The 24,526-nt window shown below is 41.3% G+C and overlaps 1 protein-coding gene across 1 annotated transcript; it reads left to right on the top strand.

The window, feature by feature from the left end:
• The first annotated feature begins 8,264 nt into the window (after positions 1 to 8,264).
• LOC139391874 (tumor necrosis factor alpha-induced protein 8-like protein 2) lies at positions 8,265 to 16,187 on the top strand. The gene is made up of 3 exons (XM_071139484.1): positions 8,265 to 8,422; positions 13,506 to 13,830; positions 14,107 to 16,187. Exons 2-3 carry the CDS (start codon positions 13,513 to 13,515, stop codon positions 14,347 to 14,349), a joined length of 561 nt encoding a protein of 186 aa, XP_070995585.1. The 5' UTR covers positions 8,265 to 8,422; positions 13,506 to 13,512; the 3' UTR covers positions 14,350 to 16,187.
• Positions 16,188 to 24,526: the final 8,339 nt, after the last annotated feature.

Genomic DNA, 24,526 nt, shown 5'->3' with positions numbered 1-24,526 from the left:
GGATTGTTTTTGTGGGACATTTCCTTCCTTCCTTCCTTGTCAGGAGGAAAGAGATCTTTCCCTGCAGCAGTGTGCTGCTTTACTGCTGCAGGATAGAATACTCCAGATACAATCTCTGTAATTATATCATTAAATTGGTGGAACAGCTATGGCTTTCTATTTCAAATAAAACTTGCTTTGTTGCAATAAGGCTTCCCAAGTAGTGTTATGGTATATCCTACACTGCTTCGCGGTGTTATGGTAAGCACATTCTAAGATGGCAAAGATTGAACATTTTCCCTCAGAGAACTCTGATGCTGTCCCAGAAACATTCTGACAAGTGATTGCCCATGAACCCTGACATCCTGGCCTCATTGAAGGAGGAAGGAACTTGGAATTATATTCAGTGCCATGGCATGCCTCTGAAAGAATGATCACAAATTGCAGGGGGTTGGATGGTAGCAAAGGTGCTGTTTGCAAATATCCAGAAGTTTACACGTCTGGTGATAAGGCCAGGCTTGAGGAGACACAGAGCAGGAAACTAAACAGGACAGAGGATGCTAGGTAAAGAATGGGAGGAAGTGAGATGAGAAGTTGATGGTGGCCTGCTACCGGGGGACACGCCGAAGGGCAAAAAAACTAAATCATATCATCATAAGGAGATTGGGGGCGTGCCAAGATTCTCAAAACAAGAAGGGAGGAAGCAGGCGAATAAGAGAGAAATATACTTTTTTTAATGTTTGTTGTAATGGAGAACCCTGTGTTTTCATGTAGGCTATCAGCTATGAAAGGTTCAGACAAAATGCTAAGAGAATGTTCACTGGAATCATGATGTCTGTAAAAAAAACGGACAAAAACAAAAAAATCTAGAATTGTTCTAATCACTCTAGGAAGTTCCCTGGAATAAGTATACTAACTGTCTCCAGATGGAACTTTATCCAAATAATTTGAGAACTTGAGGAATAGACCAAGGATATTGTCAAATCTCAAGGTCTGTGGCCTTGGGTGCATTTCTTCCTCGACAGTTCTTCCTGAAGTTCCTCAACTGTGTCTGTCTTTCCTCAAGTTCTTTAGCGCTTTCGATTTTCCCTTGAGCATTCAAAGTCACTGTCACTCAAAAGCTTAGTCATATATCTTAATGAACACATCTACTGCCTCACTCTCTCTCTCCAGGGACCTATCATCGCTATCATCTTCCCACGAGGCATCAAAGTTTGCCAGCAAAGTCTTTTAAAGCTTCCTTTCATATGTAAACACTGACAGAGTGTAAATAGCATCTTTGCTTCCCTCTGCCTAACTGATTCCTCCCTCCAGACTTCTTCCTGTTGACACCCATTCTCGCTTTGTTGGTGGGGATCTTGAGGCAGAATGATTATGCTCCTTATCAAACAGACGAGACACTGTGAGTAATCTGGTGTCAGATTCGTGACACGCTGCATGGAAGTGAAATCAAAGCCTTCTTTTAGGCTCCCCCTACACACTCCCTCTTCGGTTCCCAAACAAACATCTCAGTTATCAATTAAGAAGGAGCACATCGTCAGGGATGTTCAAAGCCCAAAATGAGTCTGTGGCTAGCACCGCTGTCGTGTTTGAAGGGATGGGAAAAATAGGAATGACGGGGGAGGAGGAGAAGGAGGCGAGAGCTGCCGTGGTGGTAGAGCCAACTCCCTCTCGCCTCGCATGAACACAAGCGCCTTTGGTGAGGCAGTGGCTGACGGGACATTTCCACAGCCCTGAAAAACCTCATCTGTTTCACAAAGAGAGGAAGTGTGAGGGAGAAAAGAAAGGACACGTGGAGATGTGAAGCCAAACACCTGAAACTGTCAGAGCCTCACTGCAGTCACACCGGTTATGTGGAGCTGGAACCGTCAATGTTCAGTTGTGTCAATCTGCTCCAAACCCTTTTTCAGTATGCAGCCCAGCTACAGCAAACAAACTGCAAGCTTTAAATGGTATCATCTGTTTCAACTCACACATTTAATATTGGATTAATTCTGACTGATCAGCTTGTTCAAACAGTTTGTAGGCAATGCAGAATGCTATCACTTGTCTGGGCTATTTGTTGACATTATTTTGGAAAGAACTTAATCAATCGATTCATTGCATGAATGAGTTGTAGCCTTCAGGCCTTAAGAATGAGTCTGCTTCAGTATGACTCAGTCATAAACCATAAATCCACGAGGGTTAATATGTTGAATGCCATGTTCTCTCCTAAAATAATGGGCTCGCTTATGGGAAGGACAGTTGGCTCTCTCCTTGTGAATACAGCATTACAGCATTCCACCCCACACCCACATCTTATTCCCAATTAATTAAGATCATTAATAATTCCTTTATTGTTGTTTTTTTAGATAAAGATATGGTAATTAGGAGATATGTTGGACTAAAGAGCTCAGAGATACAGTAGTACTTGAGTCTTCGTTTGTCGCTCTCATCCCCCACAGACTTAGCGTTTAAGCTCTTCCATAAAGGCTGTTGTATTCTTGCATTGTTTGTTTAGTTAAATCGTATTCTCTACGCTCACAGGAGGAGTGCTGGCCTCTTTCCAGTCACCTGCAGGTGTGTTTGCACGAGAGGCAGCGGAGGAGAGTCAGGGTAAGTGTTATTTTATATTGAGTGCAGCACTGGTTGCTGAAGTTAAAGTAGTCTTGCCGGCAGTCTTTCTAAAATGAAAAGGACTTTGCTATCTGTGGGCCTGGATGGATTGGCAAGCCATATCGAATTGGGAAGGAGGGAAGTGGGAAATAGACCAGTTAGTCTGAACAGCTGTTTTAAGCGAAGAGCTACCAGCACACACACACACACACACACAGGCACACACACCTCATGTGTCTCCCCTTTCCCTCAAGCTCAGGCTGTAGCCTTTGTGGTGTGAAATGGCATTTACACACTGGCTAGTGAGCTTCTCTACACTTTATAGAAAATCCCTTTCTGTGTGTGTAGGCAAGGCAGGCAGAGGAGCATGTCAGCAACGCCTTGCCTGTCAGAGCTACCTCATGGAGAACCTGTCAAGTCTAGGATGAATGGGTATTTTATTTGCTCCATATTCCTCCAGGGTGATGAAGCTGTAGGTCTTTGGACGTTAGCAGAATGTTTGCAAAGGGTTGCAAAATGATGTCTGGACATTGTTGTGAATACTGTAGCTTCCTTGCCACTTTGATCAGTCTTATAGAGAACATTGCTGCAACATTTACAAACATATTTTTAACCAAACTGACCAGTGTATAGGATAGTACGTCACATCGAATGGGAATTTAAAAAGGAATGCTTCCTCTTATGTGTCCTAAATGAATCATTACCAAAGTGTTAGTTGTTTTTCATGTGTTACTTTTTAATATGTTGTTTTTAACATGTTGCTGAAAAATGTGTTAGGCCAAAAACAATTTGAGAATGTTAAGGAAACATTCAATTATGTGGGGCCCACAATGGTTGAATCAACGTTGTTTCCAGGTCATTTCAATGAAATTACATTGAACCGTTGTGGAATAGACATTGAATTGATGCCTGTGCCCAGTGGGGCTAGACTGTTTCAGATACTGTGTTTATTTACTCAGGCCAACAGCAGTAGTTTGACAGAGCAGACCTAATTAAAATAGAAACACTGCATCGCTAGTGTTCCTCCAGTCACTCAGGACTGTTGGGGCTGGCAGGAAGTGTTGTTCAGGGTTTCCATAAAGAAGGGGAAGCTGAGAGGAGTGTCAGTATAACTGAGATTCTTTGGGGAGTGTAAAGTGCATACATTACTGATCATAGGGGGATTCATCTGCCATACAGAGATTAACGCACATGCACACAAATATGCCCTCTCGAAAACATCTGTGTGCACACAAACACACACACACAAACGTGCACACACGCATCCACGCACACACACAATCATATCTTCTCCCTCATTTGGCCTCTATTCCCCCTGCTCCTCTTACACACACAATCCTCGACAACCCCCGTTGTTGGCTGGGTTCAGTACTGTGCCATCATTCCAAGGAATGCCAAGGTATCAGCTGTAGTTTACCCTGCAAAAAAGCTCTCCTCCTTCTCCATCTCCACGTTTCCCCTTTTCCACTCTGCCCTGTCAGCCTCTCAGGTTAGCTGCTGGTCCTGATTCCTGAAACAGAAGTGCTGCATGTGGAAGGTCTGCTGTGACCACATCTACTCGCCCACACACACATAGACCAGCTGTCACTCACTCTGGGAGAGAAATGTGTCTGGGAGAGAAATGAATGGTGTGAGTGTGAAGAAAGAGACAGAGAGAGTTTGAGAGAGAGAGAGAGAGTTAGAGAGGAAGAGAGAGAGTTAGAGAGGAAGAGAGAGAGTTAGAGAGGAAGAGAGAGTTAGAGAGAGAGAGAGTTAGAGAGAGAGAGAGAGAGAGAGAGAGAGAGAGAGAGTTAGAGAGGAAGAGAGAGTTAGAGAGAGAGAGTTAGAGAGGAAGAGAGTTAGAGAGAGAGAGAGAGAGAGAGAGAGAGAGAGAGAGAGAGAGTTAGAGAGGAAGAGAGAGTTAGAGAGAGAGAGAGAGAGTTAGAGAGGAAGAGAGAGAGTTAGAGAGGAAGAGAGAGTTAGAGAGGAAGAGAGAGGGGGGAGATTCCAAGTGTTAGGGTTTCTGTGTCTCTGTATCAGAAACTCTACAATCCACCTTGACCATTATCTTGACACTCCATCCTCTATCAGATTCCCTGGCAGTTGAGCTAGAGAGTGAGGGTGGTGACAGACGCTACAGTACATTCTGACACAGAGGATGAACACAGGCAGCTGACAGTGCAAAGGGGCTAAAAAAGTAACCTGCCCAAAGCTAACAGATTATCTCACATGCCCTCCTCTGTGGCTTGCTTGGCACAGCTGGCCAAAGAGACAGTGCTGCTAAGAGGACACTACACCACCCTGATAGTGGATCCACTCCAGATCACCTGTCAATCTGAGATCTGTCATCACATAGACCTGGGAACAAGGAAATATACTGTACCCACATCCAACTGGTTCAAGTGCAGAACATGAAAAATGCATACAAAGACATGAAGGATGTTGGTAACTTATGAAGGATGTTGAAAACTGGGAATCATGCAATATACGGAAGTATGTGGACACCCCTTCAAATTGATGGATTTGGCTATTTCAGCCACACCCGTTGTTGACAGGTGTATAAAATCGAATACACATCCATGCAATCTCAATAGACAAACATTGGCATCAGACTTTCAGTGACTTTCAACGTGGCACCGTCACCTTTCCAGCAAGTCAGTTCATCAAATGTGTGCTCTGCTAGAGCTGCCTTGGTCAACTGTAAGCGATGATAATTGTGAAGTGGAAACATCTAGGAGCAACAACGGCTCAGCCGCGAAGTGGTAGGCCACATAAGCTCACAGAACAGGACCACCGAGTGCTGAAGCGTGTAGCGCACAAAAATCGTCTGTCCTCGGTTGCAATACTCACTACCGATTTCCAAACTGCCTATAGAAGCAACGTCAGCACAAAAACTGTTCGTTGTGAGCTTAATTAAATGGGTTTCCATGGCCGAGCAGCCGCACAGAAGCCTAAGATCACCATGCGCAATGCGTCTGCTGGAGTGGTGTAAAGCTCGCCGCCATTGAACTCTGGAGCAGTAGAAACGCGTTCTCTGGAACTATGAATCACGTTTCACCATCTGACACTGACAGACGAATCTGGATTTGCCGGATGCCAGGAGAACACAACCTGCCCCAATGCATAGTGCCAACTGTAGAGTTTGGTGGAGGAGGAATAATGGTCTGGGGCTGTTTTTCATGGTTAGGACTAGGCCCCTTAGTTCCAGTGAAAGGAAATCTTAACGCTACAGCATACAATGACATTCTAGACAATTCTGTGCTTCCAACTTTGTGGCATCAGTTTGGGGAAGGCCCTTTCCTTTTTCAGCACAAAGCGAGGTCCATATTGAAATGGTTTGTCGAGATCAGTGTGAAAGAACTTGACAGGCCTGCACAGAGCCCTGACCTCAACCCCATCGAACACCTTTGGGATGAATTGGAACACCAACTGCGAGCCAGGCCTAATCATCCATATCAGTGCCCGACCTCACTAAGGCTCTTGTGGCTGAATGGAAGCAAGTCCCTGCAGCAATGTTCCAACATCTAGTGGAAAGCCTTCCCAGAAGAGTGGAGGCTGTTATAGCAGCAAAGGGGGAACCAACTCCATATTAATGCCCTGTGATTTTGGAATGAGATGTTCAACAAGTAGGTGTCCACATAGTTTTGGTCATTTAGTGTGTGTGATTCAAAAATGTATAGTATAATCGTTTTATTCACATCAAACCAAGTCCATTGATGTTGCCCAAGTAACATTTGAGTCACTTCATTTCATAGTCACTTCAAACAGATTTGCTGGCAAAAAAAGGCAAATCCAACATGAAAACAGTGTATGAATTTGAAGCTACAAAGATGTGTGATGTCAAACCTCCTGTGAGTATGGGGGAGTTCAAACAATGGGGAAGAAGTGCAAAATGGAGCCATGAAGTTCCTGTGAATTGAGCGTTGTTTAATCACCTCTTCGCCTTGGTTACATTGCTGCTTAGCAGACACCCGCATAGTCATAGGGTGCCTTTATTTATACTGTAGCAAGACTGGGGTGGAATGATAGTTCTCTCTCTTGGCGCCAGCTACCCTCTCAGGACAGGCTGACGTCCTGGCTCAAGTCCTGTTCCCTAACCTCTGCTCTACACCTTTACCAATGTCTGTACCACACTGTGCTAGAATCCCCTTGAACAGTTATTCACCAAAAATGACCAACCTGGGTATTCTTGCAGATGAGCAAGTGCCCAGAACTCTGGTTTGGGGTCAGTTTTTGAGGCTTTGAACTCTTTGCCAAATGTCACAGTATTGGTGGAATAAACAGATCTAGCATCAGCAGTAGAGGTACACTACACCCCTGCTTTCAGTTTCATAAAAGTCAGTGGAGGATTCTAAAGAGCAACAGTGGCCCCTAGAGGACTTTGTATAGAAAGTATTGACACCGAAGCACATACTGTTGGGACCACAGTGCTCTAAAGTCAAATCAACTTAATACTTGAATCTGAGGTAAGCAAAATATGTCCATCAATACCTAACACATTCTGAAACAGCTGGTTGTTTTCTGATGACACAGCTTATTGGGTAGGCTCGATTCAATCATCCTGAATACCGGAGGGAAATTACGGGGAGAAGTGAATGTCAGTGCTCAGACCAAGAAGGCCACTGCCATCTACTGGTAGACGCATACTATAATAATGATGTGTAACTGCACAAGGGAGAGTGAAATTAAATGTAGACTCAACAATAGGACATCTTCATACACGGTGGGGAGACTTCCTGCTTACAGAAATGAACAACACAATTCAAAATCTGCCATCACTGCCACGGTTACTACTCCTCAATATGGGCATGCCTCAAGAGAAGGCACAGATTTGGAAGGGACAATAGCGGAAGTCTTGGCAGATTTGGAATTCTGTAGAATTCTGTTGTTGTTGATGGCTGAAAGCAGGAAGTCGCCCCACTTTGTGTATATGTAGTCATATTCCTGAGTCTACCTTTAATGTGACAAATGTTAACTCAATACAACATCAAAGTAATGCACCAATGAGCTGAGCAATCACACAATGTTTGGGAAAAAGCCTGAGAAAAGCCCACAGTAGTCACCAAAACAGTATTTCTACTTCAGTTTGATCTAATTAGCTGATAGGTCTCCCAAGTGGTGCAGTAGTCTAAGGCACTGCATCTTAGTGCTAGAGGTGTTAATACAGACCCTGGTTCGATTCCAGGCTGTTTCACTACCAGCTGTGATTGGGAGTCCCATAGGGTGGCGCACAATTGGCCCAGTGTTGTCTGGGTTAAGGTTTGGCCTGGGTAGGCTGTCATTGCAAATAAGAATTTGTTCTTAACTGACTTGCCTGGTTAAATGAAATAAATATAGTGAAGAATCAAGATGGAAACTGCTTGCATTGCACTTCCTGTCTGTTGTCAAGGCACATGGTGTCATTGCATGCATATAGAGTACACTTGATGCATATATAATCAACCTTTCTGCAAATGTACCAACTTTTGACAAAAGCCTTACTTCCTTTTGAGGGAGTATTCTGAATGTTTGCCCACCTTAAGCTTGCCAACAAAAATACTTCATCTTGGAGGATCACAGTTTATGTTCAATTGAATCTAGTGGTTTAGGGCCTTTGTTGAAGTAATTGCATGCTGATACTTTAGCTCAGGGTTTAAAAAAAAAACTTGCCTAATGTGCTGTAGGGGTGTGTCTAAATAGTGTTACATTGCTTCCTCTCCTCACCTCTCTTCATTCATCTGCACTGATGAGAGAGAGAGAGAGAGAGAGAGAGAGAGAGAGAGAGAGCTGTGATCATCCAACCCCTTTATGTGAATGCTCCTCTAGGAGACTTATCATCTGACTCAGGAGCACTGAGTCTATCTGGAGCCAAGGGTCCATAGGCACTCAGGTAAGCATGTCATAGCACTGTAATTTCCGTGGAAGATGATGTGTGGTTTGTGAAGTTAGAGGTAGTTTTGTGAGCCAATGCTAACTAGCGTTAGCGCAATCACTGGAAGTCTACGGGTGTCTGCTAGCACGCAGTGTGTGAGTGTATGTGTTGTTGTGCATACTTGTGTGTTTGTGTATAAGCAAATGTTTGTCAGTGTACAGTGCAGCCATGTGCCTTCAAATGAGCTCAGACATTTATGCCCCAAAACAGCATTGTTTAAACTCCACAGCCTCAGTTTTATGTAAGACATTAACCATAATGTCAAACCTCTTTTTAAAGAGTGGGTGCTTGGCTACATTGCTAGATGTGGAGAATGCATGGAAAATATGAGCAGGTCATATTTTTAGTCCCATCGGTTTAGCGACAATGACCACGTCTGTGATTATCAGAGCCACTTAAAGACAAGACAAGACAAAGACAAAACCTTGGAGGGAAAAGAGTGATAATAGCTTTCTAGTAGCTTAAAAATAACTCTGTGGGCAACTGTGTGTGCGTGTGTATACGTTTGTGAGTTTGTACGTGTGCTTTTGGGATTGTTATGCTTATTCTAGTATATTACATGTGATTGCTCCACTTTAAAGTTACCCAATATCGTGAAAGGAAACAGATCATTATAGTATGCACCAATATCCTCAAGCTCCTTGGGCCTCTTACAGATGTAGGATCTTCATTTGAGCCAGTTTGCTAGAGCAGGGAAATTATCTTGCAGCAACAGGAAATGTGAATTACTATGTGGATTGAAATGAATGGACATTTTTGGAGGGGTTGATACTTGTACGGGGGAAATCAAGTCTGACATTTTTAAGTGGAATTTAAAACCTCAAATACACTACAAGTTTGAAATATCCTGAATTGCAGGGAATTTATGCAACAGGGTGATCAAATTAAGATCATACATCTGTATCAAAACATCCTGTGTAAAGGGGTGGGGGGTTGTGGCAGATATCAGAGTTAATCAGCCTTTGTAGGTCTGAATATGAACAAGAGGATGAGTTGAAAATATGAACTTTGTGGAACTGAATAAATTTGGTGCAAAAGGATGAAGAAGAAAAAAGATTGTCAGTTTGTTCAGCTGTGACCTACAACTAAACTTAGGGGCTGAGTCATTGTGTAAAAGCTGAGTTAAACACATTCAATTTGAGGTTATCCAAACATTGACAATGCAACTGGGTGTCCATAGGCATGATCTCAGCTATGATCCCATTCAAGGCAATAGATACAGTATGTGTAGCGAATGAACCTGTTAGCATGCTACTGCCTTCTTGAGACCTGAAGTATGGTCTACCCGTGTGCTTCTGGCTAACCCTATGCCTAAACCAGTCACTTGTTGTTGAAAATCATTAGATGCCTAAACCAGTCACTTGTTGTTGAAAATCATTAGATGCCTAAACCAGTCACATGTTGTTGAAAATCATTAGGCATCAGCCAATCAAGGCAACCAAACATCTCCCATTTCCAAGTCGAGCACAGGCCATGAATAATTAACTGCTTGTTGTTTTTGGCGTTACTTCACATTTAATTGCCCAATATATTTTGTGTAAGATTTGATTGTAAGAGTTTCTACTTGAAACACTTGGAAACAAGTTTCTCCAGGAGTACACCAACACAGAAGGTCATGTTGCAAATTGAAATTGGCAGCCTACGTGTTATGAGTTTCTCAGACAGCTAACTATTAGCTCTGTTAGCTTTAGCTTACATTGACCCAACAGGAAGATAGTTACAGCATACAGGCACTGGTAGCCAACTTCTTCTATTTCATTTCAATGTCTCCATCTTATGACTGTTTCACACAGGAAGTCAGACACTTCCGTAAAAAGGTGCAACACATTTTGAAACAAAACAGCCAGACTTGTGAAGTAAGTCAGCTTTCATGTAGGCTGTTTCAAGGAATCACACATGAGGAAGGTGTGCAAATGCAGTTTGGCATTTTAACTGTTCCAAGTTTTAACTCTCTGTAATTATTGGGACAGTGACACGTTTTTGTTGTTGTTTTGATGCTGTACTCCAGCACTTTGGATTTGAAATGATACAATGACTATGATGTTAAAGTGCAGACTGTCAGCTTTAATTGTTTGGGGGTATTTTCATCCATATCGGGTGAACCGTTTAGAAATCACAGCACTGGGACAAATTTACTTATATGTGTATTAAAGTAGTCTGAAGTTTAGTATTTGGTCCCATATTCCTAGCATACAATGATTAAATCACATTTTTGCTGTTTGTTTTGGTTGTGTTTCAGATTATTTTGCACCCAATAGAAAAAGTAATGGTAAATATTGTATTGTGTCTTTTTGAATAAATTTGATTGGAAATAAGAATATAATATGTTTTTAACACTTCTACATTAATATGGATGCTCCCATGATCAAGGATAGTCCTGAATGAATCGTGAATAATGATGAGTGAGAAAGTTACAGATGAGCAAATACTGTATCATACCCACCAAGACATGCTATCCTCTCACCATTATATTAACAGGGGAGGATAGCATTCTTGTGGAGGTATGACATTTGTTCTTCAGTAACTTTCTCCTTCATCATTATTCACGATTCATTCAGGATTACCCATAATCATGGTAGCGTTCACATTAATGTAGAAGTGTTTAAAAAACATATTATATAAGTGACTCCAAAATGACACAATACATTATTTACCATTAATTTCTATTGGGTACAACATAATCTCAAACACACCCAAAACAAACAGCAAATTGCATCCAACAAGTTTGTAGATTCATAAACTTGACATAATCATTGCGTGCTAGGAATATGGGACCAAATACTAAACTTTTGACTACTTTAATACACATATAACTGAATTTGTCCCAATACTTTTCGTTGCCTAAAATGGGGTCAGTACGTAAAGAAAGTGCAGTAATTTCTAAACAATTCACCTGATAAAGATGAAAATACCCTCATAGGCATTGTATAATCTCAAATCCAAACTGCTGGAGTAGAGAGCCAAAATGACAACAAAATGGGTCACTGTCCCAATAATTACGGAGGGCACTGTAAGTGATCAACATGTTAATGATAATAGAGTCCCACCTGAGGTCCACATTGCTGATTTTATCAGGGTCTATTCAAATCAGAAGAGCGTGGAAATAAGTTGATACAGTATCTGTAACTTTTAGCAGGCAAAACAGGCAGATGCTGATGGGTGTGGAAAATGTACATTAAGTGCAAACCCAGAAGCGTAACCATTAGCTATGCAAACTTGAAGGGATACGCAAGTGAGTTTACAGTGTGATTTCCCCACCTATCTGACCTACTTCATTACGTGTCTGGTTTTATCTTTGTTCGCGGTTTCTAACGTATGTGGTCAACATGAAAGTCCTAGCTACGGTTTATATAACCACGTATGAGTAGGTGATAATACACACAGTCCGGAATCCCCTCTCATTCTCACACAGATTATTGAAGTAACATGGAGCTGACTGGTTGCAAAGTGGGTCTTCATAACGGATGCAATTGGTTAATTACCCTTTTACCATAGACTATGTCAAACACACCTATGACAGAGTCAGTGCATTTAAGGTAAATTGGCAGCTGCAATGTATCTTAGACGTCCTCTACTGTACAAAGGTTTTTACCCTTCAGGGTATCAGAACCATTTAGCTCCAAAGGCTGGGTGATGTGACATGCTTATCACACTTCCTGTTGGTATCCGAGCAACCATGCAGAGTCATGGAGTGTTCCATTGAAAACATCCCCTGAGGAATAGAAGATCCAACAGATTACACCACATTTACTTATTGAGGAGACACCCGTTTCCGGGAGAAATTAGATGATTGTTTGCACTTTTATCCATTTGTGCCACTGGACCTTGAGTGAAGCGATGTTAACCCCTGCAATAACAGGTCATACACACTCCTACAATTACAGTACTTTATGTACTGTGCAATGCTACATGATGAGCTATTCAGAAGATCCTAGAGGGAATATGTCATCAGGAACAAGGTCATATGCCAAAATGTTTGACATTTGCGCTTAGTTCATTTTATCCTCGAACTGCTCCTTTGTTTATACTATACTAAACAAAATAATAAAACGCAACATGCAACAATTTCAAAGGTTTTGCTGAGTTACAGTTCATATAAGGAAATCAGTCAATTGAAAAAGGCCCTAATCTATGTATTTCACATGACTGGGCAGGGGTGTAACCATGGGTGGGCCTGGGAGGGCATAGGCCCACCCACTTGGGAGCCAGACCCACCCACTGAGGAGCCAGGGCCAGCCAATTTCCCCAAAAAAGATCTTTATTACAGACAGAAATGCTCCACAGTTTCCTCAGCTGTCCTACTGGCTGGTCCCGCAGGTGAAGGAGCCGGATGTGGAGGTCCTGGGCTGGCGTGGTTACACGTGGTTTGCGGTTGTGAGGCCGGTTGGATGTACTGCCAAATTCTCTAAAACAACGTTGGAGGCAGCTTAAGGAAGAGAAATTAACATTCAATTCTCTGGCTACAGCTCTGGTGGACATTGCTGCAGTCAGCATGCCAATTGCACAGTCCCTCAAAACTTGAGACATCTGTGGCATTGTGTTGTGTGACAAAACTGCATATTTTAGAGTGTCATTTTATTGTCCCCAGCACAAGGTGCACCTGTGTAATGATCGTGCTGTTTAATCAGCTTCTTGCTATGCCATACCTGTCAGGTGGATAGACTATCTTGTAATTTTTGAGTGAAATATGCTTTTTGTGCCTTTACATGTTGAGTTTTTGTTCAGGATATATAGGGTGTAATATTGGGCCATTAACTCAAAATGTAATACATTTCAACTGTATATCTGACATGGTACAGTTGTCTTTTTTTACGACCATAACCATGTGTGTGAAGTGTATACTTTTGTTTTAAAGTAGATTTGTTTAAGACTACCAAGAATCACTCTGTGTGACCAGATTTAGCCCACTACAGTAAAAGTATAAAGGTAATTTGACAGAGAAAACCAGCGTACATCAGTGAACTAACAGGACTGGGACCAGACAATGAGATATTTCACTTAACCCATTTATTCTGTCTCATCAACTCTAATTCCTTCCCAGAGTCAAAATGGAGTCCTTCAGCTCTAAGGACATGGCCATGAAGGCCCAGAAGAAAATCCTCAGCCACATGGCCAGCAAATCCATGGTGCAGATGTTAATTGACGACACCAGCAGCGAAATCCTGGACGAGCTCTACCGCATCTCCAAGGAACACTCTGGAAACCGCACAGAGGCCCAAAAGGTGGTCAAGGACCTGGTAAAGGTGGTGGTAAAGGTGGGGGTTCTCTTTCGGCACAACCGCTTCAGTAAAGAAGAGCTCAGCCTGGCTCAGGACTTCAAGAAGAAGCTGCACCAGGGGGTCATGACGACAATCAGCTTCCAGGAGGTAACTTTACATCAGAACATTCATCAGAACTCTTCAAAGACTTAGTTTAACCCAACCTAAAGCATGCGTGATAGAACTGACATCTCCCTACAGTCATTGATTATACCTACTAAAATGTCAAACTATCTGGACAAAATCCTAAGGGGACTTACAAAAGTCTATATCCTGAAGCCAATACCATAAACTAGCACCTTTAATGGTGATTACAGCTGTTCTAAGAACTGTAATTACTACTGTGCTGTCACTAATACTTTATTTGCCATCCCTCTGGCCCAGGTGGAGTTCACATTTGATAAGGCTGTCATGATGGAGCTTCTGACAGATTGCAGGGACATCTTGCTGAAGCTCGTGGAGAAACACCTGACACCCAAATCCTTTGGACGTATTCGGCATGTCTTCAACCACTACTCTGACCCAGACCTACTGACCAACCTCTACACCCCCGGCGGCCCACTCTGGCCTAATCTCACCAAGATCTGCAATGGCCTGAACAAACTGGTTGAGGAAGGCAAGCTTTGAGTGGGAATTTCGAACAACGCTGGAAAAAAGGAGAAACTGTGGCAGGCCTATTAAATAATTCTGAATTCAGTTTGCCCGTGAAAATATCATTTTGGTAGCTTAATGGGGACATTGACTCAGTGTGAGTTGATGATGTAGATATGGATTTATGTTGGGATCTTTATGAGGGCATGGAATCGTCGCCTTTGCTTTACAACATAAGCCATCTGCATTAGGGCTGGGCGATATATTGTGCATTCATCATTATCACAATATGAATGTGATTGATATGCGTAGTCACATTTCACCATCAGGATATTACCTCTACCTCTGCCTAAATGCATTTCAGTCAAATGCTGTTGGAGCTAAGTAAAGTCCATTCAAACATAACATATGAAAGAAACAAAAGGCAATTTTTTTTGCTAAAATCACCTGTGAAATCGTCCAAATATTTTTTGTTGACTTCTTTGTCAGGACTCCCTGCTTCCAGCACGATAAGAATGCATCTGTGGTCTAATTTCAATTGATTAGTCCTCCTGTTTTAAGACATTAGCTCTTTTATTAGCTATTTTACGAGTGTGTTAAGACTACAGGATGGGGTTGGGGGGCTAGCAGTTTAAACGTTTGTTTATAACATGTTACAAGTGTGTAGTATTTCAGCAGTAGCACTTAGTGGATGGTTATGCAATGGGAGAAGAATGAGGCAACAATTAACCATGAACCATAACACTTTCCACAGGAGATACAGAACTGCACAGCAAGTGAACTCTAACGGGTGTTTCCTACCCCTTTGCAAGTTATCTGTTTTCTAGAACGGTCTTAGATTTCGAAAGGGAATATCTGCAATTACAGGACTTACGGGCCAAAATATAGTGTGTATCTATCAGGCTTGAAGGCTTATTGTGAGTTCTGTTTTGTTAAACTTCAGACTACAAAATGTTTGGCAAAGAAGGAAACAGGAACCGTCAAAAAGACAGCACCCTCAGGCTTTCCCCGGAAAATGGCCTCAGGAAATGAGGCAAGCATGCATCACCTGCCTGCATTGTGAGACTAGATATGCAAACATTAATTAACGTGTCATTCCAGTTTCAGTACATGCCATTAATGCAACAGGTTATCATGTTCTTAGCCAAAACTGTGAACAATGACCGGTTCATGAAGCCATGCTGTCCTCTAGTGGGCTATAGTGAATATTGCACCTGGAGTTGGATTACTTACTGGCACTTGTAATTTACCATAATTCAAGATGCTTCTTTCAATTCTGATGAATATACAATCAGTACTATCACATAGGCAACTGTATTAATATTATTGAAAGCTACAATAAAAGCCTTAAAATAATCTGCTTCTTGTGAGGTGGGACTCCAACTCATCTTGTAGCAGTTAGGACAGAATTATTCTTCCAACATCCATTAGATATAATGATAATTTAATCCCTATGGTTTGAATCAGATCAGAGGCTTGTATTAAAACAATGACCAATGAACTCCATATGTATCCAAAATCTACATAGGGGAGAGTGGGGCAATTTGAGCCAAAAGGATAAGTTGAGTTATCGTGTTAGAGGTTTTATGATGCTTGTATCTAAGCCGAAGTAAATCATTTAAGATTGTTTTATACTTCAGTTGGGGTCTCAATAAGTTTCAATGTGAGGTCCTAAATCTGGCTTGAAAGTAGCTGTGTGGGCTAATAAAATCAAAATATTTGCCTCGGGGTAAGTTGAGCCAATGGCCATGGGGAAAGTCGTGCCAATGGTTGAGCCAATATGAGGTATCAACAGGGCCTGGTCTATGTTAAAGGTGCATTTAAAAAGTACAAATTGTTTGTTAGGTGTTAAGCCTGTGAGAAAGAGAGAAAGAGTTAGAGAAAAAGAGAAAAGAGAGAAATGTACCTTAACGAGGAGGTAGAAGTTTGGGTGGGATTTCCCATTGAATTCACATTAGTTGACAACTCAACCAAATGTAAATCAAAACCAGACATTGAATTTACATCTGTGCCCAGTGGGAACTATATATCTGGTCTGATGAAGTACAATTCTGAAATTGGTTACCTGCTGGTCGAGCTCGGACAGTCCGCTCAACACCATCCACACAGCGTGGGTGAGGTATTTGAGGGAGGTACTGTCTGCGGATGTCAGAGTCTGTGAAAACAAGTCAGTACATTTACAAATAATCCAGAAATGTTCATCAAGTGAAATACAAAATGTGCTAAATTCACACCTTCTCACCTCCACGTCGGATACCGACTATCCTCAGAGAGAAGTTGGTTGTCCCTTGGTTTGCAAAGTAACCCCTGTAAATAGAAATGTTTAAAAAGAAATGTTCAACCTAGGAAGCTAAAACATAAACCAGTGCCATGAAGTTAAGAAATAATTTTATGTTAGCCTATGTTATATCTGCAGGATTCAGAAAGACCATACCAATGTATGATCTAATTTGATCACTCTTTTGTTGCTGATAATTTCTCTGCACAGAAGGAAATGCAAACTTTAAAAAGTATTTTCAAGTTTGTAATTTCCACTTTGAAATGTAAGACTTGATTTGCCTTAAAGAAAAATGTATTCTGTTGCTGCAGGATTTTTGTTCCTGCTGTAGCAAACTGGCTCAAATTAAGATACTACGTCTGTATAACTACGATATTGGGCTGATTATTTCAAAACAAATGTTTTTACTATAAATTTACACATGAAAGTGAACTCACCACAACATTATTTTGCTCCTCCACAAACTCCCCCTCAAACAGATATCAACTTCAACTCTACTAAACGGCATTTCACTTGCAACATCAACTGAAGCAGACAAAACATTCAGCGACATCATGACAATACTTTCATCTTGACCTAACAACTTGACCCTTGACAGACAATACAAACCTGTCGATACCAAAATAATGACACTTAGACACACCTGTACACACAAGTACAAATGAAAAAAAAAGGGTTATTGACTGTAGAACGAGTTTTACCTGAGGAGTGCTGTCAGGGGCCTGGTCCTGGGTGGAGGGGGACTGTGAGGGGGAATAAGAAGGGAAAAGGGGAGGAGGAGGGGGTGGCGGAGAATCATTGGGGAAGGAAGGCTCATGAGGGGTGGTGATGATGTCAGAGGTGGAGAGTTGATATGCCGTCATCTCATCTCCTGGAACCGCTCCACCGTGGTGGAGATATCCACCTGCTGTTTAACACACAACATGTGACACTGCCAGCCCAACACTGTGAAAACCACCATATTGAGAACCCCCCAACCAAACTCTGAAATAAACCTGGGCGTCCTCATAATAGGTGAACTCTGACCTCCTCCTTCTACCAAGGTAATAAAAATGAGGCAAGAGATTAGAATGTATCATTTCATTTTCTGTCAACATGTATTTATGCAAATAGGTAAATGGACCATTGCCACTTATTCAGTGAAAAAGTGCTTGACTGCACCTTAATACCAGTCACCTCCTTGTTGTTGAAGACCACCTGGACGAGACCCTTTAAAAGAGACACAGGGAAACATTACATTTCAGGCAGGAAATATAAGTATACCTATAGTTTGTGCATCATTTGACACAAATCAGGTGCATTTCAGAGGAAAGATCAGTTGAGGATCTCTCACCCATGGGTCCAGGATTTTTTCCTGAATGACTCTGCTCCACCACAGCTGCTTCTCCACTCCCCTCAAAATGCACAGGTGATGCATGTCCTCTTCATTTTGCTAACAAGAAAAAAAAGCCTTCAGACTCCAGACCTCTCTCTATATGTTAGCTGTAGATGTTCATATCATTTGGCAGACGATTTCAGTGTAATCCCTGGCATGATGTTCGTACGACAAGTTTCCCCTAGGTTTCAATTAGGGCCAGACATACAAAAGAAAACCCAGAGACAATTGGGAGTTCAAATACACAGATGTGTTTAGAAATGTTAAGAATATGGCTGAAGTACCAGCACTCATCCATAATGGATCTTCCAGTAATGAAAATGAAACGAACCCCAGTTCCCAACCAGCTGCAATTTCCCATAAGGAAAAGGAGTCTTCACTATTTGGCTGCAAAAAAAAAAACATCACCTAATTTTAGAGATTGCTCTGTGATTAATAAGATACAGAATTGTGGTGATAGAGGACATGTTCATGTGTACTATTACTAATCATCTATGACTGTCTAATAATGTGATTGGCTATGTAAGAATATGTTGAAGATAAATACACAATGCAGAGGACGAGAGGATTAGAATTAACGATCAATGGAAATAGTTGTTTTTCAGGTCAACATCTGTTTAGAAAATTTTCGGAATGTCAGTCCTGAACTCATGTGTGCTGTGTTTTCATTGGTCTGAGTCTGGAGCAGGATACTTGTTATTTGGCCATTGGTCCAGTTGTTTTGCAAGGACTTCTAATTGGTCAGCCTCAGGCTAGGGTGGAGGGGTTATAAATTACATCCTGTTTCTTTGTTCTGTGGAGATAATCACTGAAGAGAATCACTGAGGACAGGGGAGCATGAACATCTACCATCTACCTCCCCACATGATTCATCCTCTTTGAATGAGAATAAACCTGTTTTCCACCCCTTTATTTGATTTGGGGTCAGTGTGATTGAAGAGTAACATCAACTGCTAACAGCTACCTGTGAATGGCAATCTGAAGGTGCTGACAGTTCGTCAAGCACTAGCCTCCCAGCTTCTGTAAGGTGAAGGGTAGGCTCCTCCATAACCAAATTGGAAGTCTGTGGAAAGAAAAGGTAAAAGGGTACAGCCATCAAACTAAGTAAATTCTCCCTATAACAGATGAGCTTTGGTTAATAATGTGTTTGGTTACCTGTGTGTTTAACACTGCAAGCTCTGTTACTAGCATTCTCCAAGCAAGGGTGAGGTAGTAGACTGGTTTGGCCTTGGAGAAGGCAGGCTATGAAGGCAAGGGAATATGTTTACAGACATTTTCATTATGTTGTTTAATAGAAAACTAGTGACTTGATGTTAATGTTTAATATCCTCTAAAGACTAAAGAGTATCAGAATGGATAGACTCGTGGAGATAGGAACATAAAAGGGTCCAGACCAAGGGATTAAAGCCAGACAGGTCCACTGACCAACCTCCTCATCCACATACTAAGGAACAAGACACGATCAAATTAAGAGTCCGTTTGAATGATAAACAGGTAGCCTACAGTATAGGACTGACATACTGGTATAAGGAGGATTGCATGAGGAGGCCACTGCATGATAGATTCTAAGACAATCGGCAGTTGAACTACACATGCCTGTGTTCAAAGGGTAAGGAAACATCTGAGGTACCTGCATATGAATGACTTCCTGTTCAATTTGAGAGGACAGTTCCTCCCATACCATCCTCCTAGCAGGAGTGAAACAGATAATAATGGGCTGCTCCATTGTGCAAATCTGAGAAAATGAGGGAACAGCTTTAAAGACATCAAAGTATTCTACTAGTGGATACTGAAGGTAATCATCCCTATTAGATCAGATTAGTATTAGTTAATCATCTGAATGGTTACCTGTGTGTTTAACACTGCCAGCTCTCTCACCAGCATCCTCCCAGAGTGGGTAAGGTTATAAATTGGCTGCAGATTGACAGGCTAAGAAAAAGGGAATAGGTTTACAGAAATGCATTTCCATAAGATTATTTTATAAAATGTTATGTTTATGTTTAAACGCCCCTAAAGACCAGAGAGTATCAGAATTGATGGACTTACAGCGTTTGAAGGTCCAGACCAAGAGATTAAAGCCAGACAGGGCTGCTGCCGAACCTCCTCATTCACATGATAATGAACAAGACAGGGTACATTTAAGAGTCAGTTTGATTGATAGACTGGTACTGTTTAGGAGTAAAAGATTGGCTAAGGGAAGATTGCAAGAGGAGGCCGCTGCAATGAAATTTGTTGAAATGCACAGGTCTGAGATATAAATGTTAAAACCTCTCTAGGGTATGTGGGACGCTAGCGTCCCATCTGGCCATCATCCAGTGAGATTGCAGAGCGCCAAATTCAAATACAGAAATACTCATTATAAAAATTCAGAAAACAAAACATATTTTACATAGGTTTAAAGATTAACTTCTAACGCAGAAGCGTTACAAAACTCAGAAATAGAGATAAAATGAATCCCTTACCTTTGATGATCTTCATATGGTTGCACTCAGAAGACATTCATTTACTCAATAAATGTTCCTTTTGTTCAATAAAGTCTCTTTATATCCAAAAACCTCAGTTTTGTTTGCGCGTTTTCTTCAGTAATCCACAGGCTCAAACGCAGTCAAAACAGGCAGACAAAAAATCCAAATTGTATCCGTAAAGTTCATAGAAACATGTCAAACGATGTTTATATTCAATCCTCGGGTTGTTTTTAGCCTAAATGATCTATAATATTTCAACTGGACAATAACGTCGTCCATATAAAAGGTAAACAAGAAATGCACTCTCTCGGGATTGTGCATGAAAAAGCTCTGTGACACGTCAGGGTCCACTCATTCAGACTGGTCTTACTCCCTAATTTATAAGAATACAAGCCTGAAACAACTTCTAAAGACTGTTGACATCTAGTGGAAGGCATAGGAACGGCAAATTTAGTCATAAGTCAATGGATACTGTTATGGCATTGAATAGAAAACTACAAAACCAAAGAAATATATACTTCCTGAATGGATTTTCTCAGGTTTTTGCCTGCCAAATCTGTTCTGTTATACTCACAGACACTATTGTAACAGTTTTGGAAACATTACTGTGTTTTCTATCCAAATCTACCAGTTATATGCATATCATATCTTCTGGACCCGAGTAGCAGGTCGTTTAATTTGGGCATGCTTTTCATCCAAAATTCAGAATGCTGCCCCCTACCCTATAGAAGTTAAAGAACATGTCTGAAGTACCTGCAGGTGAATGTCTACCTCTTCAAGCTGAGAGGACAGTTCATCCCATACCATTGTGCCAGCACGAGAGATAAAAATGTGCTGCTCAATTGTGAAAATCTGTAAGAAAATGAGGGAACAGTTTAAAGGACATAAAAGTATCCCACTACCATAGTGGATACTGAAGGTAATCCTGACAATTTGTGGAGGCAGGGTAGCCTAGTGGTTAGAGCGTTGGACTAGTAAACGGAAGGTTGCAAGTTCGAGCTGACAAGGTACAAATCTGTCGTTCTGCCCCCGAACAGGCAGTTAACCCACTGTTCCTAGGCCATCATTGAAAAAAGGAGTTTGTTCTTAACTGACTTGCCTAGTTAAATAAAGGTATTTCCATATTGTTCTACAGAAAATGCCATGTTTATGTTTAAGTTACATAAACCAGTCTAAAGACCCAAGAGTATCAGAATGGATGGATTTACAGAGGTCCAGACCAAGGGATTAAAGCCAAGACAGGATTAAATTAGGAGTCAGTTTGAATGATAGACAGGTAGCCTATAGGACTGACAGACTAGTATAGGGAGGATCGCAAGAGGGGGCCACTGCATGATAGATTCTAAGACAATTGGTAGTTGAACTACATGTCTGTGTTCAAAGGCTAAGGCAACATCTGAGTGACCTGCATATGAATACCTGTTTTAAGACCAGAGAGAAGACCAGAGAGTATCAGTATAGATGGATTTACAGACCTGGGAACAGACACAGGTCCAGACCAAGGGATTAAAGCCAGACAGGGCCAGTGCCCAACCTCCTCATCCACATACTAAGGAAAAAAATCTGGATCAATTTACTAGTCAGTAAAATGACAGTTTGAATGACAGATTGTTATTGAACCAATCCTGCTAATGAAGCAGTGTTGTTATAGCCTGGGTGCCAGTCTGTTTCAGCTCTCTGCCCACTCCTTATGGGTTTGTGATGCAAGAGAGCAGAAAGACTGTCACCCAGGCTATTGATAGGCCTACAGCATTCTTACCTGGACCACGACTGGGTCCTCCTGGTCCAGAGTGGGCTGATTATCTTTATGAATAAACAATAAAGGATATTTTCTCTAAATTTAGGAAATACCAGCTACAAGACATCAGACATTTGTCCATGTAGTTAGGCTGATCATATGTTTTACTTGTGTTTTATATTGTATGACATCAAATGTATTTATGTGTCTGCATAATATACTAACATGTTCAATTAAACCTAAAGCAAAGGTTTGGTTTCAAAGGAGCATGTTTGTTTGTTGTTGTTAATAGTGGAATACCATCGCATTTAAGGCTACACTGTAAACATATAAAATATCCTCTGGCCTTTGCTAGTCATCATCAATCTGCATCCAAAATGACACCCTCTTCCCTATTTAGTGCACTACTTTGAACAAGCATAGAACTATGGGTCCTGGTCAAAATAAGGTATAGGGTGCCATTTGCGACGAAACCTAAATATAGTTTCAGTCCGGACTTAATATGTATCTATTCCTATTTAGACATTGTCAATTAAGTAAACTAACCCTCCTCAACCGTGACTACACGGTCCACCCTCTCCACAGTAGCCGGTGCATCCTCACCGACTCCACATTTGCTATAAAAGTAGACTGCCGAACCGATCGTAAGCACCAGGCCAGCTGCACACAGAAGCGACTTCTCGCGGAGCAATCTCAGCGGGGTCGCTGTCAAAAAACTACTGAACATAGGCCTACTCATTATTGCCCTTCATTCCGCAAAACTGTCTGACCCTTATTTCTTAGAATTACAGAGTTTATAGGGAACCATTAACACGTCAAATTCTTACATACTTCATGGTTGGCTATGTCACAATGGGCAATGGGATGAACATGTTAACCAAACTGATTAAAACAAAACTCAACAGTGACATCAATTAAATTGAATTTTGGGCATGATTTGGGAGTTTATAAAAATGGTGTACTAAAAAATACTGTATCTATGGCTCTGAGTAGGAGTAGAAGAAGGGACTGCGCCACAATGCACGCTGCACTCTCCATGGTTCTGAAAAAGGGAAGGTTCATCAGCTCCGTGATGTTCTAGGCCGAACCCACTCACTGAGCCATTCTCACTTTCACGTTCAAGGTGTCAATTCGTTCAACCACCATGCATTGGACTAAAACATAATTCAAACAGTTACTAAAAAGCACCACCTACAGAATTTTTTTTTAAATCGTATTTTAAATCCCCTGCATAAATCAACTGAGATAGCCTACTCTTCTCATTTATGTTTTATTATTTCACCTTTATTTAAACAGGTAGGCCAGTTGAGAACAAGTTCATCATCTCTTCGCACTTCCGCCATGGTGGTTAACTGATTGATAATTTGGATAATTCATATCCAAAGTAAAATGCTGATTGTGTCATATTTAAAATGTAGGCCTAGCAGCCCACATTGCATGACACAATCCTAATCCTAAAATAGAAATCCTGGACACACAAAATATGTCTGTACAGCCGGCAACAATAATAAATCCAAAGAGGGTAGCTGTTGAGGAAAACGAGTAGACCAACACAAATCTTCATTAGGAGAGAAAAGTGATCAGAGGCTAAAAGACAGAAAAATGGCAGACAATAGAAATCGAATATGTATGTTACCGCTGGTTAGGGTTATTGTTGTAATTAGGAAGGACTCCCGTAAATATGTTGTCTCTCTAAAAAACTGTAGACTGAATATTGGTGATCAAATTGGTCAAAGCAGGGTAGTGATACTCACTAATATGAACCAGTGACCCATACTACAATTCTCACCAAATTGGCGCGATACGAGGGGTGCTTGCTTTTCACGCCAATGACCTGAGTTCGCTTTCCCGCCCCTCTATTTGCTACAATATTTTAGGAAAGGGACATCTTCATGACCAACAATCTTACTCTAAAAACTTTTGTCAAAAAATTTGGTCAGTCTGTGAAAGTTAGAAATGGTTGGTTAGTCTGTGAAAGTTAAAAATGGTTGGTTAGTCTGTGAAAGTTAGAAACTTCCAGCATGAATTGACAGTCATCACTCTGACCAAAGGGAATCAAGGTGGATGTACTATATAGCTACAGTGGTGCTATGGTTCCAAAAGTGCTGGTGATAAAATTAACAATACTGGCATACACATTTCAAAAGAAAAGCCTATGATCATTGTATGTAATTTTGGAAATGTTGTTAAACCCAACAGTCTATACTCTTTAGCACAAAGTTTGATGTCCCCAATGATAAAATGGTATGTTACTCTAATTGTCAGATGTGTTACAGTTTACAATAGGCTACTTAGGCCTACTATACCTTCATCCTGATTAAATAAAGGTGAAATAAAAAATAAAATAAAAATAAATG

This window comes from Oncorhynchus clarkii, chromosome 32 (assembly GCF_045791955.1).
Source record: "Oncorhynchus clarkii lewisi isolate Uvic-CL-2024 chromosome 32, UVic_Ocla_1.0, whole genome shotgun sequence".
In the NCBI taxonomy this organism is placed as follows: Eukaryota; Metazoa; Chordata; class Actinopteri; order Salmoniformes; family Salmonidae; genus Oncorhynchus; species Oncorhynchus clarkii.
This window is presented reverse-complemented; position numbering and strand designations above follow the sequence as displayed.